General features: G+C 39.6%; 1 protein-coding gene across 1 annotated transcript in view; it reads right to left on the bottom strand.

The window, feature by feature from the left end:
- DNAH8 (dynein axonemal heavy chain 8) overlaps nt 1-18,898 on the bottom strand; it is a 201,985-nt gene that overhangs the window by 145,408 nt on the left and 37,679 nt on the right. Inside the window, exons 15-25 of the mRNA XM_077342050.1 lie at nt 16,059-16,158; nt 13,574-13,693; nt 12,374-12,509; nt 12,021-12,208; nt 10,020-10,100; nt 9,368-9,484; nt 7,910-8,026; nt 6,572-6,716; nt 4,015-4,127; nt 1,836-1,942; nt 1,234-1,339 (exon numbers count right to left, since the gene is read on the bottom strand). Coding sequence (XP_077198165.1) covers nt 1,234-1,339; nt 1,836-1,942; nt 4,015-4,127; nt 6,572-6,716; nt 7,910-8,026; nt 9,368-9,484; nt 10,020-10,100; nt 12,021-12,208; nt 12,374-12,509; nt 13,574-13,693; nt 16,059-16,158 — 1,330 coding nt within the window. The remainder of the gene's footprint in view (nt 1-1,233; nt 1,340-1,835; nt 1,943-4,014; nt 4,128-6,571; nt 6,717-7,909; nt 8,027-9,367; nt 9,485-10,019; nt 10,101-12,020; nt 12,209-12,373; nt 12,510-13,573; nt 13,694-16,058; nt 16,159-18,898) is intronic.

Here is an 18,898-nt window from a genome sequence, read left to right on the forward strand (position 1 = left end):
AACTTCTCTTTTTTGAGAAAGTTACTACCTTGCTAGATCATGGGAATATTGTGCACATTGTTTACCTTGATTTCATTAAGGCTTTTGATAAGGTTCCACATGATATTCTTATTGGCAAGTTGGCAAAATGTGGTATGGATTCTATTACTGTTAGATGGAAAGAGAATTGGTTGACAGATCACACCCAAAGTGTGGCGCAGAGTGGTAAGGCAGCAGGCATGCTGTTTGAAGCTCTGCCCATGAGGCTGGGAGTTCAATCCCAGCAGCCGGCTCAAGGTTGACTCAGCCTTCCATCCTTCTGAGGTCGGTAAAATGAGTACCCAGTTTGCTGGGGGTAAACAGTAATGACTGGGGAAGGCACTGGCAAACCACCCCGTATTGAGTCTGCCATGAAAATGCTAGAGGGCGTCACCCCAAGGGTCAGACATGACCCAGTGCTTGCATGTATTTGCATACCGTATCTCAAAAAGGACATAGCAGAACTGGGAAAAGTACAGGGCATCTCAAGGGCATTTGAAGAAACTGATGGGCCATAAGTTCAGGATAGACAAAAGGAAATACTACTTTACACAGAGTGAACAAAATATGGAATTTGCTGCTGAGACTGGAATTTGCTGCTGAGACTGGGTGAATAAGGATGTATGCTGAGAAACTACTTTATTTACTTGCAATGCTGATGACTCATCTCCTAAAAGTGACTAATTTGTCTGGAAATGTAGGAAGCTCCTCCTTTTATGGTATTACCCTGGAAAAAACCTAGTTGCATATAATTAAATACATTTTTATGCTTTTGTGGGTTACTCAGTAAATCAACTGCTTTCACTGCTAAGAATCCATAGCTTGTGTTTGTGTTTTGAGTAAAAAACTTAAAACCTTGTCCTTTATAAAGTTTATATATCTGATTCCTGGCATTACAATTTATGATGCACATGGCCTGGTTTGGCAACGTGACATTTATATCAGATCTGGTCTTTGTAGCAAATGAGTTCAACACCTTAGCACTAAGCCTCTGAATCCCAGAGCTAGGAGGCAACATCAGGGGAAGGCCTCAGTCACTATGCCCTGTTGTTGACCTTCCAGGATGCTGGACTAGGTAGAACATTGGTCTGATCCAGATGGTCTCTTCTTATGTTCTTATGGATATTTTCATTTTATATGCTTGCATTTAGTTTTCTATTCTAAATAAATTCTAAGATTATGGCTTTTACCTTCTTAGTTGCATAAATTACTTACCACATTTGGAATAGCTAAATGCACTTCAGCTTTTAGAAATGAAACAATATCCTCCTGTCTAATAGCTGCCTGAGGCAAATAAGATGGCCGCCCGAAGGTGCTAGAGCTGCAATGTAAATAGGAATTACAATACAATACAAATATGCCACTGCAAAATGCATTAGACTAAAAGGAAAGGTGACTTGATCTGACATTCTAATTCCTTTGTGCATACAGAGTCCAAGAATAATACTAGTAATACCCAAAACCTCTGTTCCATGGGAGTCTTGCTTTGGGTTCAGCCAGGCCAGAAAAAGCACGGCTTGAAAGGCATACTAAATCTCTTTCCCACAGTGATCATGAATCAAGGGAAATGGAGCCATAGTTTGGCTACCCCTGCCCTAGGGGGTCACCATAAGTCAGATGTGACTTGATGGCACTTTACAGTACCAGTGAAGGGAAATAGCAGGTTAGGCAATGGCAAATACATCTACTAGATACAGAAATTCTGTCAAAGCTCAGCTTGTCTGGGTCTGATTGTGTGTGGAGATGGCCCCTCTTGGGAGGTCCTGCCACCTTGTGTTTTATGAGGAGTAGGATATAAAAGAAATAAACAAATGTACCTTGCAACAAATATTCTTCTTTTAAGAGCATCCAAAGACAATCGAGTGGCTTTCTGCAAACTATCCAAAAGCTGATGACTAAAATAAGCAATGACCTCTTTGCATTCCTGCAATCAATGAAAAAAAAATCCATAGCTGCCCACTTTGAGACTCCTTCAGGCAGTGAAAAGAGGGGCATAAAAACCAACTGTTCTTCTTGATGAGTAGGCATGTGAAAAAATAAAACAGTATTGTTCAGGTTCAGGTATATTGGAGCAAACAAATATTGTTATACTGTGATATGCCTGAACTCAATACTGGTATAGTATCCAGAAGAGCCAAAATTTTCAGCTCCCAGGCATTTAAAGGGATTGAGATCCTGTGAAGAAAACTTTCTCTGCAGGAAGGCCTTGGAGTCAGCTGGGGAACCCATGCAGAGCCGGACAAAACAGCTCATCTATCTGCAGGATTGGCTTGGGCTATGCTGGAGGGCCCAGTTTGATGCTCCTCCTGATGCTCTCTACTTATTCTAATAGGCTTCTTGGATCCCCTATTATGTTTTCATCTTGCTGGAATAGTCATGGCTTGAGCATGCAATAGCTCTTGTTTAAGGAGAGCCCACCATTCCTTTATCTTCCAACATTCTTGGCCATGGGATGATTCTCTGAGTCCCTACAAAAGTGTATATATGTATTTCAGCAGTATAACTGCTGAGTATGCCTGAATAAAAGCAAAAAAAAAAAGATAGGTTTTATTTATGTCAGCTATACCGGTAGCTGAAGCAAATTAGAGAATCTCCATCTGCCTTAAAAATACCAAAAAAGTACCAGTATGGTCTTTTTTCCGGTCAGTCCTAGAAGAGATCAACCCTGACTGCTCTTTAGAAGGCCAGATCCTGAAGATGAAACTCAAATACTTTGGCCACCTCATGAGAAGGAAGGACTCCCTGGAGAAGAGCCTAATGCTGGGAGCGATCGAGGGCAAAAGAAGAAGGGGACGACAGAGAATGAGGTGGCTAGATGGAGTCACTGAATCAGTAGGTGCAAACTTAAATGGACTCCGGGGAATGGTAGAGGACAGGAAGGCCTGGAGGATCATTGTCCATGGGGTCGCGATGGGTCGGACACGACTTCGCACATAACAACAACACAATGGTCTTTTTTCAGTTCACGTGAACCAAACATGGCCTAGTCCTGAGCTATTCAGTATATTAAACTAATAAAGTGAAGATCACAGTTCAAATTTCTGATGCAATAATGCCTCTGAATTCCCTTTAATTCTTTAAACTAAAGATATGGTTCTCCATTAACAACTGAGCAGACCATAGGGAGGACTCTCTACTTTCAGACAAGGAGTTAAGACTGCAGCCCTTCCAGATTAGTGTTGGAATTCACCTTCCAGATTAGTGCTACTCAGTGGCATACCTAACCTTTTTGGTGCCCAGGGTGGATCATTTTTTAATCCCCCCTCAATTTATTATTATTATTATTATTATTATTATTATTATTATTATTATTATTATTATTATTATTATTATTATTATTATTATTATTACTGCCAGCTTATGTGGAGTAACAAACAGCAGAGCAGCAGGAAATGATTCTTGGCAGGAAGTGATTCTTGGCCAGCTCATAACTATGGGTGCTTTCTGCTCCTTCTGTTGCCATGGGGGATGCCCATGGTGGAGAAGTACTTCCTGCCCTCCTCCACCTTCTCTCAGCAGCCATGCAATCCCTTGCTTCTTCATAGGGTTACCAGCTGTAACTTGAGAAGTACCTGGAGATTTGGGGGGAGGAAGAGTTTAGGGAGGGGAGGGACCTCAGCAGGGTATAATGCCATAGAGTCCATCCTCCATCCTCCAAAGCAAGGGAAGTGATCTCTGTCATCTAGAGTCCAACAGGAGATACTCAGCTATCCAGGAATCCACAGCCAGCTGGAAGTGGCAGAGCATAAAGCAATTTTGGGAGTATAGGCAGGGAGGCAGTCTCTCAAATACACTGGTCCCAGACCACGTATGGCCTTAAAGGTGATTACCAAAACCTTAAACTTAATCTGGAATTCAACTGGGAGTCATCCAAGTTATTGGAGTACTGGCCAGCTAGATAAGACAGTCTTACTGTATTCTTAAAAGGTATATTTTAATCATTTTCAGTAATCTGTGATAAAATATATGTATTTTTACTGTTTCACAATGATGTACCTTTTTAAACTCATCTTCCTTCTCACTGTCTTCAGCATCCTCACTAGAAACAATGGAAATTGCAGAAGAACTGTCTTCCATTCCTGTACCTCCAAATGCCACATGCTTCCCTTCTATGGTAAAATAAAAATTCAACTGATTTCATTCAACTGATAATAAGGCAAAAGCTGAATCTACAAATATGGGGCACAGGGACTACACTGGGCTGCCTCTGCTTGCCATTCACACATTTGATTTAAAGTAGTGTCCTGCTCTGGTAGAGGCCAATTCACACATAGGCCCCGTCTGTGTAATTTGTATACCTTCTAAATAAAGTGAATTAATCATGTGAATTAAGCTAGCATGCAGATAAACTAGGAGTACCAGATGTCCTCTTTTTTGGTGTCCATCCTCTTGGGTTCTTAAAATACTGATGAAAATATCCTAGTTAGTAGCAATTATCACAGTTCAAATAGTGGTGGCATTTAAAATTAGATTTGTCATAGTGATCACTTGCTTGAAGTAGCCAGGAAATATGTCTTTTTTTTTTTATTTGCTTTTCAAAATATAGCAACTCTATGTAATTTCCTATGCAATGTTGCATCAAGCACAAATAGGCAAAAACCAGATGGGAACACTACAAGAAGTGTGTATAATCAGAACATCTGCACTGGAATTATATTAGTTGTTTAATACCATATGTAGTTTTTGTATTAGTCATCTTACATTTCTGAATGCTAACAATACCTAATCTCCTCTGAATCTAACCAAAGGGACTGAACTGAACCCTTGAGCCACCTTGGTGGAGTGGTTAGGAGTACCAACTTCTAATCTGGCAAGCCAAATTTTGTTCCCTGCTCCTCCTCCACATGCAGCCAGCTGAGTGACCTTGGGCTTACCACAGCACTGATAAAGTTGTTCTAACCGAGCAGTAATATCAGGGCTCTCCCAACTTCACCTACCTCAGTGTCTGTTGTGGAGAGAGGAAAGAGAAAGCAATTGTAAGCCACTTTGAGACTCCTTCTGGTAGCAAAAAGCGGCATAATTAACTGGTTTACTGAGAACAACACCATTAATAGATTGGACAAAATATTTCCAAAATAGTGGGCGGGGTGGGGGACTATATGGCCACAATCCAGTATAGAAGCAGTGTTGTTAAACTTTTTAGACATATGAGTTTGCTTGCCTAAATTTGCATTACAGGGTAGCCATTATGAACATATGCCAAATTTCAATATTAACTGTTTTCCTTTTCTTAAATAATATTTAATGATTTGCAATTTCTGCAGATGAAAAGCTGTCCAGCTCAATGTGTTAACTAATGAATGTAAATACAACATTGAGTTAATTACCAGACACATATGTTTGTCTGATTCTTGCTATTGTTTAGTTGGATCAGTGAAAGACATTATTGTCACAGAATCAAAAGTATACTTACTATGCTTTGACACTTCTAATTAGATTATCATTTCACATTTTTATTTCACAAATCTTTCAAGGAACTAAACAATTCATTCTGCAAAAGACTCTCGAAAGCCACTATGGAGCCCCAGACAAGATGCCATTTGTCCTCCCATACTACATTTGGGTTCTACTCATTTTCAGAACCTTATACCATGACACTTTGAGCCTCCTTCGGGTAGGGAAAAGCGGCATATAAGAACCAACTCTTCTTCTTCTACTACTTGATTGGAATAAGTCTGTTGTTTCTCCAACAAGGTGACCAGAACCCCTAGTCTTGGTTCTTCAAGCCCAAAGTAAGAATGTCTCTTAGACTTGTTTTTTTTTTCTTAATCAAGTATCAGTCTTCCCCACGTACCAGATGGCAAACTGCTTAAGACAGTGAGAATCTCAAAAGCAATGTGTGATGTGGTAGGCAGGGTGTGTGTGCAAGCAGTTCAGACAAAAAAAGAAATCTAAGCAGCTGCTAGTTATACTGTGCAGCAAAAAATAATCATGCCCCTGTCAATTAGGTCAGATTAGTAGCAATTAAAGCTGGAATCATTAATATTCTGGCATCACTCTACAAAAGAGATGGATTATTGTGAAAGTACAGAGAGGGAAGAACAAGGAGAAGGTGGTACAAGAAGAAGGCCAGAGAACCAGATCCCTAAATGTTGCAATATTATAGCACCAATTTTATGCTAGATATTAAAGCCCCAAGGTGTGACGGAGATGCTCGCCAAACCAATCTGTCCAATTAGCCACTCCCTTGAGCTAGAATATAAATGCATCTCCAGGAAAAGGAAGGCAGCTGGAAGAGTCTGCTTCACTTTACTCCACAATACTAGTCCCTTGGGATTCATCACCAAGACCCAGAGTGATGCACTTATTGAATCACTGTATCTCAGTAGGACTCAGAGCATCTTTTTTAACTCCATGGGGATGATTTGAAGGAAGAATGGAAAGCAAAACAATAACTGAAGGAGATAAAGTTCTGAAATGTCATGCAAAACAATGTTAGCTAATGCTGCAATGGTTTTGGATAAGCAGTATATTGAGACTAGTCTGAAACAACCTCAAGCTATAACATTTCAATAAATATGGTAAGAAAATCCTTTTGCTCACACACATATACCTTGTGGTGCCAATCGTTTGACAGGTGCCTTTTTAACACGCTTGACTTCATAAATGTGCTCAAATATAGATATCAGCTCCTGTACAGCATCTTCTACATGTCTGCTTCTGTTGTTTAATATTTCAGCCCACTCTTTGGTATATGTCTGTCAGTGATACACAGTTAGGATGTTTAGTATACACATGTAGTAAGGGAGAAATGGAAGCATTTGAGCAAAGTTGATATTAAGGTAAGATATTACAATTAAAATTTGTTCAGAATGCATTTAGTATTTTTTAACATCTACATCAGTGGTACTGAATATGAAAGCACAGTAACTGTGCTTTCTTTCAGCATGCCGGTGGCCTTCCTCCCTGGGCTAGGTCAGAACTCTGGCAGAAGGGGGTGGTGTCTGGCCCAGCAGAGCTTGGGGCAAGGCATCTGGGCCACCCAGGTCTCGTGTGAGATGAAGTGTCCAAGGTGATGGAGACTGTGCCTGGCCAATTGGAGGAAGGACAAGGACAGGCAGGCTGCAGGAACTACTTCTTTACAAAAAGCCTAAATGGGCTTGGAATAATGTCATAGGGGGAGGAAAGGCTCCTGCAGCCCCCCCCCCCTCCCCAGCAATTTTCTCATGAAATGTATGGAGACTTTCCTAATGGCCTGCTCCATAAGGGGCTTCAATACTGAACTAACACTTTTGTTAATCTGGATTACTAGAACAAGAAGGAACACACGCTTCATATGATATGAAGTGATATGAAAAACACCAATTCATGAAATAGATCTGAAGCAGGATCTACCATAATTTCATCCAAGTCCGTGTAATATTTCCTTTCTCAGTCCTGCAGTTCCCAAATTACAGGGCCATGCTTAAAATATAGTGATTAGCTCAACTGAAAGTGAAAGGTATGTTGTGAAATTTATTTAAAAATTTTCTTTGCTGCCACTCCTGGGAACCTCACTCACATCAGGTAACCCAGAATGACATAAGTTAACATTTCCAGTCAAGAAATAATGATCAGATTCTTCCAGGTGCATAGTCTTTCAAATCTAAATCAAGAAACTCAGAGAAAGTTTGAGAATCTAGGGTTTCTTTTGGAATCCTGGAGCTCACAGGCCTAAGCCAGGAAAATACTGCAATGATAAAACAATAACATGAGGATTCAAGAGATGTATGCCATCTAGTGATAGACTCTTAAAATGCATTCAGAATTCTTTAAGCAATATACATTTTTTTCTTTTATAAACATTTTACTACATGCAGATTAGTAAAAACTGAAAAACTGAAAACATATCTATTAGGAACAATGTAGTAAATAACATTTATGTTAAAAGAAACTAGAGAAAAATGGTCACCTCATTGCGTGCCAATAAATCCTCTACTTTTGTAGCACTGACTGGTAGTACAAGCAAAAGCGTATTTGATATATCTTTCATTGTTAAATCAATCTGCATTTCACACAAATCATTAATCTACAATAAACAAAACAATAATTAATAGCATACTACTTATTTCTGTTAAGCTGTCTGGTAAGATTTTGATCTTGGAAGGGAGGAGAGAACTGAACTAACTGTACTTTGTCAATGATAAGAGGGGCTGCATCTGAGATGTAAGTTTGTTCTTTCCACAACTGCAGCAGTGCAGCAGTTCTTTCCACAACTGCAGCAGTACATGGTGGCAGTCTGGATTCACTCCCCAGCTATATCTGAATGCATAGCAGTCGATGCAGAAACAACTTGGTGAAGAGGTTTAATCACCAATGGTGCAAGTTTCCCATCAAGGCATGCCCTCTGGTATCACCAGAAACAGACATGACATAAACCAAATCAGGTTCTGCTCAAGGACTCCTTATCTAATCCTGTATATTTATCCCTTAAGTGTTTTTAAATTGCCTGCCTCATACAACATTTTTTTGAAAAACAACTTATTTATATTTATTTATAATTTGATTTCTAGACTGCCGCTCCCAGCGAACTGGCTCATGGCGGTTTACAACACATATATAAAACATGGTAACATAAAATCTTATAACAATAAAATCTTGAAATCTTACCCCAATAAAATACACCTAACTATGAATTACAGTGAAACAAGACAGTGGTACAATTAGTCTCCAACACAATCAACTTGGTGGGCTTGAGTGGATATGGACTACAACAGGGTGGTTCTATATGATCTAATACCCAAGAACCTGCGGGAGGAAGTTTGAAATTCCCCGGTACTCTTCACACCCAGCCTCAACCAAATGCCTGGTGGAAGAGCTCCATTTTGCAGGCCCTGCGGAACCTTGAAAGTTCCAACAGGGCCCACAGCTCTTCATGGAGCTCATTCCACCAGGTAGGGGCCAGGACCGAAAAGGCCTTGGCCCTGGTTGAGGCTAGGCATGCTTCCCAGGGCCCCGTGACCATCAGCAGATTCATACTCACAGAGTGAAGTGACCTGCAGGGGACATAAGATGGTAAGCGGTCCCACAGGTAGGTAGGACCCCAGCCACGTATAGCTTTAAAGGTCAAAACCAAAACCTTGAACTAGATGCAGAAACAGACTGATAGCTAATGCAGAGGCTGGACATGGGTCCTCCAGGACCCTAGAAGCTGCATTCTGTACCAGCTGTAATTTCCATATCAAAGCTAAGAGTAGGGTTATCAATCAAAACAACATTTTTCAAATACAAGTCACTTGACTATTTTATGGATTCACCTCTCCTGTAAGCATCTGGGGTTATAGAAGGTTAGTTATAGAAGATTTCTCAAAACGAAATGAAATAAAAGGCCAATTAAGCCAATGTCTTTGACACTGGAAAATCTGTTTACCTTTTTCAAAAGCTGATTAAACATTTTCATGACTTCATCAACTTCTTGAAAGAAGCTGTCTAAAGTCAAAGATGACCATGTTAAAATAGTAAGTCCTTGTCTTAACACAGATTCCACCTAAAGAAAACAGACAGGATAAAGAAAAATAGTGGGACTGCAGTACATCGGCAATCATGAATATTAAATAACTAACATATCCTTTTTCATTAAGTTTAACATTATCTTAGCATCCTTGTGATCCTTGTGTCATAGAGTTGGAAGGGGCCATACAGGCCATCTAGTCCAACCCCCTGCTCAATGCAGGATCAGCCCTAAGCACCCTAAAGCATTTATTAGGGATTTAAAAACAGCCCTTCTATGCAAGGCTCGGGGTGATGGACAACATGTTAAAATAGACATAAATCAATGCAATAAAATCATATCCAATGAAACATTTAAAACCATCCTTCTAGTGCTCTGCTTGCTCCTTGTTAACCTACTATCCAGCCACTATCATTGGTGAGTTGTGCTGGTGTGTTTGGGGGGAGTGGCCATGCCACTCTGAGCTATACCATACTGAATATATACACATCCCTCTACTTTGGTCTGTGCCTACATATGTACTTATATATACAGTAAGTGCATTCTGCTGAATTAAATGACTATGACTCACCTTCTTCATTTTTGGTGCCATCAAATTTACAAACACAGTCGGCACTTCCTGGCACAAATTTTCATAACATGCAAGAATACCCTATGAATTAAAATTAATGTTCAATATTGTAAAAAAAAAGAAATTTTTAAAAGAAAAATGGAGCATTGTGCTACAAGTAAATCACTCCATGAAATTTTTAATATAAAATTATTTTCTTCATTTATATCACATATGATGAGATGTGAATTCTATCACCTCTTTGCACATGTAATGCAGTGCTGCACTGGGGCCAGAACCAGCAAGACCAAGGGGAAAGACCAAGGGGAAAAAAATAGAGTGGGAAAAAGAGACTCCGAATCCACTAAGAGCTAAATATGGATTACAAAATGTTGAGATAGAATATAAATGGACAATGCTCCTCGGAAGAGAAAAAAAATATTTTGCCATTTAACAAAGTTAAAACTAGACATTATCAATATAGAAAAAAATCCTACATTTTAAAAAAGGGATTAATAATGAATGGGAAAATAATCATAATAAATAAGTATTCTTTTTAGATATATGGCAAAAGCAGTGAAAATTATATATGCTCAGAACAAGAAAATATCACATTTACCTACAACAGAAGACTAGATTGTCAAATAGAATTGGCTGAAAGAGCTAACCTTATTGTTTTGGTTAGAGAAAAATCAAAATGTACATTTCTGACCCAGTGGAAACCTTTTATTGACTTTTTACAGGGAAGGGAAAAAATGGATGGACACTTTGTGGAGTTGGAGATTATAGAATGTAGATCTTTGAGTATGTATAACATATGAAAAGGGACTAATTATTAGAAGGTGGACAACATTTAATTTGGTTAAAGGTGAAGTAAAATAATGTTGTAACAATAATGACTGATGTCATCCTGTAATGTAATGTAAAAGATATAAAATATCAGTGCTTTGTTCTTTTTCTTATAATCTCTTTTGTAACTGTTCTATATTAAAGATAAGAATTCTTATCAGAATGCAAGCTATGTTTGCTAGTAACAGATATGAAGAACATATTTAAAAATCTACAGTCTTCTGCAAATAATAGAGATTATGATTGTCATGGCACACTTGTCACAATAAAATAGTTCAGTTGCCTCATGTATTTCACACAGAAGCTGAACCAAGGAAGAAACACAGATTAAGATACTTGGTTAACCTAAGGTACTTCACATATATTTCATCAAAAGTTGCCACAATCAGCTATATATTATCAAAAAAGCCATTGGAGCTTGTGAAAGCAGATACATATAGCTAAACATCTGAATATCTTTATTCACGTAAATGAACTATATTTTGTCTGTTTAGGGTGACAGTTAATAGTCAACGAACAATCTCCTATATCGATTCCACACTAGTGATGCAGCTCCAGGCCACCGGTGCATTGTGGTGGAGCAGTGTGCTCCACCACTTCCTGTGTCCCAACAGGGGGCCTATTTCAGCGGTGTATACTGTCCACCCCAGATTTCTGCATCCGCACAACACAGCCAGGGTGGAAAAGTTCTGCTGCATGGGGGAGGCGTTTGTATAAATGTGGGATTGCATCACAACACAATTCCACTTTTGTGCAAATTTTAAAAATGCCATTTGGCGCTGCAATGCTGCAAAGTGCCACAGAATCAAATGGGGCATTTTCTGTCCCTTCTGAGACACTATAGGAGGGGGTCCCCATCCACGTAGGCCTCGACTGGACAGGTCCCTTTGGCCCCTGTGGCAAACCTGAGAATGTGGAAACATCTGCATTCCCTTGTTGTGAGGCAACAGACCGCCTAAAGTAGGCCAGGCCCAGGACGGAACTGGTATGGTGCCAACATCATGTGTCTGCAGGGATTAGCCCCACTACCATATGGGTGCCAGCCCAGCCTTTTCTACCCGTGCGGAATCGGTATTAGCAAGACTAGTGGAATGAAGTTTAAATTATACAAAATAATATGTTAATATGATGATTCATTATTTTTAAAAAATCAACAGTATTAATTCTACATACCTCCAATCGTAATTTGTTTGTCTTAACCTCACTTTCAATTTTAACTATCCTCTTTGCCTGCTCTGGTACATCAAGTGCCATCTTTATCATACATTTTGTTTCTCGGACAATCTCTAATATTTTGGGGTCAAAATTAACTAGTAGCTTTCCAGTTTCAGGATGCCGTACCAAAAGTGTTACTTGCAATGCTACAATTCAATACAAAAAAATATTATAGAATTCAAGTGCAAAACATAATTTTTTCCCCTTTTAAATAAAGTTTTATTACAAAAGAATGTTGTACAAATCTGTAAAATTGTCCAACAAAGATACAATTATGTAATATAATACTTGTGGTGGAACAATAAGCTCACCATATTGTAGCTGTGAAATTTCCTTCATCCAAGCTGTGTGATAGAGTACCTCAAATTCCACCAGCACATAGGAAATTTTATTGTACAATCGAACAACTGTTTTACCTTCTGGACTTGACAAGATATCTGAATTTTTCTGTTAAAATATTTGGAATCAGTGATATACATAAATTAAAATATATAAGTAGAATACTGCCTCTTGTTTCTCTCTTCCTCTCATCAGTCTAGGAGATTACATAATGTGGCTTATTTTTATCAAGATTATACACATTTGTGTGTGTGTGTTTTTTTAATTACAGACTTCAGCTTTTCTGGGCATGGATTCAAAAGTCCTATGATATAGTGGGAAAACACAAATGCAGGCCCAGGTTTGTTTATTGTTTATCTTCTAGAAGATCTCAAAGCTAAACAGACAAGGAATTTTTTAAGGAAAGAGTTGTATAAGTGTTGAAATATTGCATGGAACCTAACAAAATTGCAGTGGCATATGTGGTTCGACCCTGTACTCACATTATATTTCTTTGGATCTTGGTCAAAGGCACAAAAGAAGCTATCGTATGATAACTTTAATGATTAACCAACAAAAAAGGGCAATGTGCTATAATTACAAACACAAAGCATGGCTTTCCATGTCAACAAGTTTGGCTCTCTCTCAAAAATTCATGCAATCAAGTATCTGGAATGGGAAATATCTTCAGGTGGCATATTAATATACAATGCCACATTTTCCAAACATTCCCCAAAATCCCTTTATCACATTTTACTTAAAATTGTGGGTGGCTTAAGGTGCTCATTCATATCACTTGATTAAAAGTACAGAAAAAACTGCTGGAGATTGTTCAATAAAAATGGGTTTCTTCAGGAAACATGGTTTCCAGATTTTTTTTGGATTTTCAGGAGACCTGAAACCATTGTAAAGTAAGCTTGATACACACCTTAAAGACTACCGCTAAATTGTCAAAATCTACATCTCAATATACACTTGACAGGAGTAAAGCTGAATATTTGCTTTCATGACAGTCAAACAGCACCACCTACAGACTATCCTGTATCTCTTTACTCCAAATGTAATCTCTAAGAGAATTGGGAACACATGATAAACATCACTATTCCTGTCGCTTGATCACAGTTTTTAAAGGGACAGAATCTTACGCTTTACCAGATTTGTCTCCTTCAAGTAGAGGATGATAATAAACTTACATAAAAATAATCAATTGGCTCATTTATGCGCCTGAAGAGCTGCCTCACCCACAGTATCTTCCCAGCTACTGGAGGCATATTTCGAGCCAGGGGAGGATCATCTTTTTGAGCCTGATAAAGCTGTAATAAACACAGGTTTAAAACATACCTACTTGTGACAGTGTAACTCTTGTACATCTCTAAGCATTTGGAATTGAATGAAAATGTGTAGTATTAAACTGCAGGTGATGTTCTGACAATCTATTAATTGCAATTCCATAAGGTACACAATTTTCCATAACAGAATGAAGAGAAGAAGAAGAGTTGCTTTCTATACCCCACTTTTCACTACCCAAAGGAGTCTTAAAGTGGCTTACAATCGCATTCCTTTCCTCTTCCCACAATAGACACCCTGTGAGGTAGATGGGGCTGAGAGAAGAGCTCTAACAGGACTGTGACTAGCCCAGGATCACACAGCTGGCTGCTTGTGAAGGAAAGAGTGAGGAATCAGATCTGCCTTGCCAGATTAGAACCAGCCACTCTTAACCACTATACCAAGCGGGGGAGGGGGGGTTGAAACACTGATTTAAAGCTAGCTTGACATGCTAATAACTATGTGCAACATCATTTAGTGACACTACACATTCCCAACTTTTGATTTCCAACTTAATGATAGCTTTAAAATGCATAAGAGTTCTTTATTCCCCTCTCCCATGGGTCTATTGTTGTCAGTTTTACTCTCTTTTCAATGCTGATCAGCCCAATCTTCAATGCAGCATTACCAGAGACTGATAAAGTAAAATTATAGTTTACAATACAGACTGATATAAACATAGTTAATAGACCTGGAGAGGCAGACTATTTTAAGCCATTTATTATTAGTGTTGTCATCATCATTATCATAAGACTTTATTGTTTCCAGCCATAGGCCATTACAATGTAATGCAATCAATATATCAGTTGATATAAAAACAGTAAAAGAATTAGAACAATACATGTGGTAGTCCATAGATAATAAAAGACAATAAGAATTCAGGTTTCTAGCTCTCTGGTGGCATAAGTTTGGCTCGAATTTTCCTTGCGGCTAATGCAAATAGGGAAACATTATAACTAATTAGGGGGTTGGTAAAGGTAAAGGTAAAGGTATCCCCTGTGCAAGCACCGAGTCATGTCTGACCCTTGGGGTGACGCCCTCTAGCATTTTCATGGCAGACTCAATACGGGGTGGTTTGCCAGTGCCTTCCCCAGTCATGACCGTTTACCCCCCAGCAAGCTGGGTACTCATTTTACCGACCTCGGAAGGATGGAAGGCTGAGTCAACCTTGAGCCGGCTGCTGGGATTGAACTCCCAGCCTTATGGGCAAAGCTTTCAGACGGCTGCCTTACCACTCTGTGCCACAAGAGGCTCCAGGGGGTTGGTATCTGATAATAAAAAGACTATTTTGTCCAAATTCATAGGGAAGTTCTGGCCACTCAAACATCTCTCAATATATTTGGTTCTTGGCTCCAAGTATAGTGGGCAATCCAAAACATAATGATAAAGGTCTTCAACAGCAGGTTCTCCACAAATACATAGGCGAAGGGCAAAAGGTACACCAGAAAAACGGCCTGAGAGTAGGGCTGATGGCATAACTTGAAAGCGTAAATGAGCAAACGCCGTTCGAAGTTTTTGTACAGAGATGGTTACTAAGTAGTCTGATCTGAGATGGACTGTTTTGAATAGTTTAAACAAAGGAGAAAAGTTAGATTTTATTATTGTTTGTCTATCCAGTATGGCATCAGTATTAAAGATCCAGTCTCTCAGATTAGACCCATCAACTTGTGCTCTTAATAAATCATCTGGGATGGAATACCGTGATTGTATTTTATCATAACTGGCAAGTCGGAAAGGTTCAGTATTCAAGGTTAGTTCAAAACATTGCTTGAATATTGAATTGGTAGTGTTTTCCTATGTTTTGCCCAAAATTTTAACAAAGCTAAGTTGACTCGAGCCCTGATCGATGGAAGCCCTAACTCTGCACGCATATGTGCGGCAGGAGTTCCTTTAGGTAAGGCCAAGATACGTCTAAGGAAGTGAGATTATTAGTGTTGTCAACCAATCAAATATTTTTCTTGATCAAATATTTGCCTTTTAACCAATTTGTCAATAAATGAATGAATAACAAATAAATGTGCATATTTCAAAACCACAATGTATTGTGGTTTTTCAAACAGTCAAAGAGTGTAAAATGAATTATAATTTCAATAAAATGAACACCTAGTCTTAGAACAAAAGGCCACCACTGATATTTTCTTTTTAATACATTCAAAACTATATGACACACTTCTACCATAAAGACCCTCCACCACAGCAGTAAAATGCCAAAATTAAAGTGGGCTAAATCTAGTCTCACCTGTTAAAATTGCCCTGGCTGACTAAGGTTAGACTGTCTTAATAAATCATCTAAGGCTTCCACAAAAGCAATTAAAGCAGGCTATCTCTCCTTATGGTAAATACTTCAAATACCTTTTTAGTGGCTTCAAGTTCTGAAACATAATTCTGAAGAATACATCCAATAGTGCGCTCTATTTCATGTTGAAGGCATGGCATGTTTAGCTTTTGAAACCTACATAGAAGATAGTATTTAGACTCAGAATGTACAGAGGAAATTTAGCCTAGTAGCATATGAAGCACATGCTATGTGCCCCACAGTTTCAGGGGCCCCACGATACTGTATTGTTAGGGAGCTATCTCACTGTGATGTTAGGGGGTCTTCATTCTTATGTGGCTTCTGGACCATAGGAATAAATAAAGAACCTGTCAGTTGTTTCCATAGTTCCAGCTATCCTTGAGAAGAGTGCCCTGCTGCTACAGTGCAGATAACAGTGCCAGTCGCGCTCTGCTAAAGCCCTGTGAATACTTAAACTGGCTCTGGTGCTATAGGTCCAGCAAATCCTTAAACTGACTCTGAGACTGTGTCCTATAAATTTGATTCACGAAAAGTTATGCTTGGTTTTAAAAGAAATGGGTGTATCACACCATCTAATGGTCTTGATGTACAACCTGTATTTTAGACAGGAGGCTATAGGAAGTGGAGAAATGGAATGGTTTACACTTGGAAAAAGTTGTCAGACATGGATGTATTTTATATCGCTAACTCTTCAATAAGAAGTGCTGGTTGAGATTCGGAAGAAGTTGGATTGAAAATTGGTGGAAGGAACATTAACCATTTGAGATATGCAGATATCACTCACAGAAAACAATGAAGACATGAAATGACTACTAATGAAGGTGTAGCAGAAAGTGTCAAAGCAGTATTACCAACATGAGATGGATAGACTCCATCAAGGAAGCCAGGGCTCTCGATTTGCAAGATCTGATCAAGGCTGTTAAAGATAGGACATTTAGGAGGGCATTCATTCATAGGTTTGCTGTAAGTTAGAAGCAATTCCACAGCATTTAATTCACTCACATGTAAGTTGAGAAAGTTACAATCCAAACTGATACTACTGTTTTCTATTTAGAATAAAATGACCATAATGAATGACAATTGCAATAACTTTTGAACTATTTATTTATTTATTTATTTATTTATTTATTTATACATTTGTATACTGCCCTCCCCTGAGGCTCAGGGTGGTTCACATCGAATGTAAAAGGAACAATACATCAAACTCAGATTTTGTGTCAAATAAAAATACAGCAATGATAATAACAACAGAGAATAACAATTTAATAGGATAACAATCAAACGGGTCCATGGTTTAGTTCAGGTACATGGATTCCTGGGAGGGACGTTCAGGGGCCCAACAAGTGTTGCTGCTTCAGGTCAGCCTCAACCAAATGCCTGGCAGAAGAGCTCCCTTTTGCAGGCCCTGCAGAACTGTTTTAGTTCCATTAGGGCCCTGATCTCCTCTGGAAGCGCATTCCACTAGGTGGGGGCCAGGACAAAGAAGGCTCTGGGCCTGGTTGAGGTCAAGCAGGCTTCTTTGGGGTCAGGGATCACTATCCAGTTGGAGGTGGCAGAGTGCAAAGCTCTTTGAGGGGGATGGGCAGAAAGGTATACTGAGCCCTGACCACATATGGCCTTAAATGTAATTACCAGAACCTTTAGCCTGATCCAGAATTCAACTGATAGACACTGCAGTTGTCAGAGGGTGGGTCAAATGTGGGACCTCCATGGTGTTGCTTTGAAGACCTTAGCTGCTGCATTTTGGACCAGCTGTAGTTTCTGGATCAAGATTAAGGGCAAGCCTGCAGGTTGCAGATGTCCAGTCTAGAGGTGACGGTCACATGGATCACTATGGCTAGGTGTTCTGGAGCCAAGTAGGGAGCTAGTATTCTGGCTTGGCAAAGGTGGTAGAATGCCAGCCACACTACTCTTGTGGCCTGAGTTTCCATTGAGAGGGAAGCATCCAGGATCACACCCAGGTTCCTGGCAAAGTGAGCCTCTGATAACTGCACAACACCCAGGGTGGGCAGATGCACTTCCTCGCATAGTCCCTTACTGCTCAGCCATAGGACCTCTGCTTTGAAGAATTGAGCTTCAAATGACTCTGTTTGAACCATTTTGTCACTGCTTCCAGACTGCTGGCTAATGATTCTGGGGGACACAGCCATGGTGGAAAGGTTCCGCTGGGGAGGGGGGGCAGCAGGAGGGTTGTTTTGCAGGAAGGTGGGATTACATGACAACACAATCCCAACTTCCTGCAAAACAAAAAATAAATTCAGCCCTGTGGCATGGCGAAGCACTGCGAAGCCAAGTGGGGCATTTTCGGCCACCTCCAGGTCTCCATAGGACAGGGAGGAGCCATGCCTAACGCTTCCCTATCTACACAGGCCTGCCAGTGGACAGGACCTATTAGATCCCACTTTGAAAAAGGAACACAGATTCTTCCAATTTCCCTTTGCGTGGGGTAAATGAGGGCCTGATCCATGGAAGGCCCGGGAAGGGACAGGCTCAGTATCATTGTCATGTGGAAACAGGGATTAGCCCCGCTTCCACATGAGCTCCCTCGTGGCTTTTTTGGCCTGTGCGGTGTATTTTTTCTCCAACCCTTTTTCCTGTTTATGTTTCAAATTGTTATTTTATATGTATTAGGGAATCATGCAGTCACATGTCATACTGTGTAATGCCACTTCTGACTGCATAACTGTATGTGAAATCATGTGTCACTGGGGATGCTCTTGCAATCTTCCCAAACTCTGTGGTTTTATAATAGTGCTTTCTGGAACTGCTAGAGCTTCAAGAGATGACAGTTCTAATTATGTGGTTGGAAGTGACAATGCTGCATTCTCATGAAGTTACCTTTTTGGTCTGATTTCTCCCATTGCTCTACTCTGCACTTTTCAAAAAGTGTGTTGCA

This window comes from Paroedura picta, chromosome 1 (genome assembly GCF_049243985.1).
Source record: "Paroedura picta isolate Pp20150507F chromosome 1, Ppicta_v3.0, whole genome shotgun sequence".
In the NCBI taxonomy this organism is placed as follows: Eukaryota; Metazoa; Chordata; class Lepidosauria; order Squamata; family Gekkonidae; genus Paroedura; species Paroedura picta.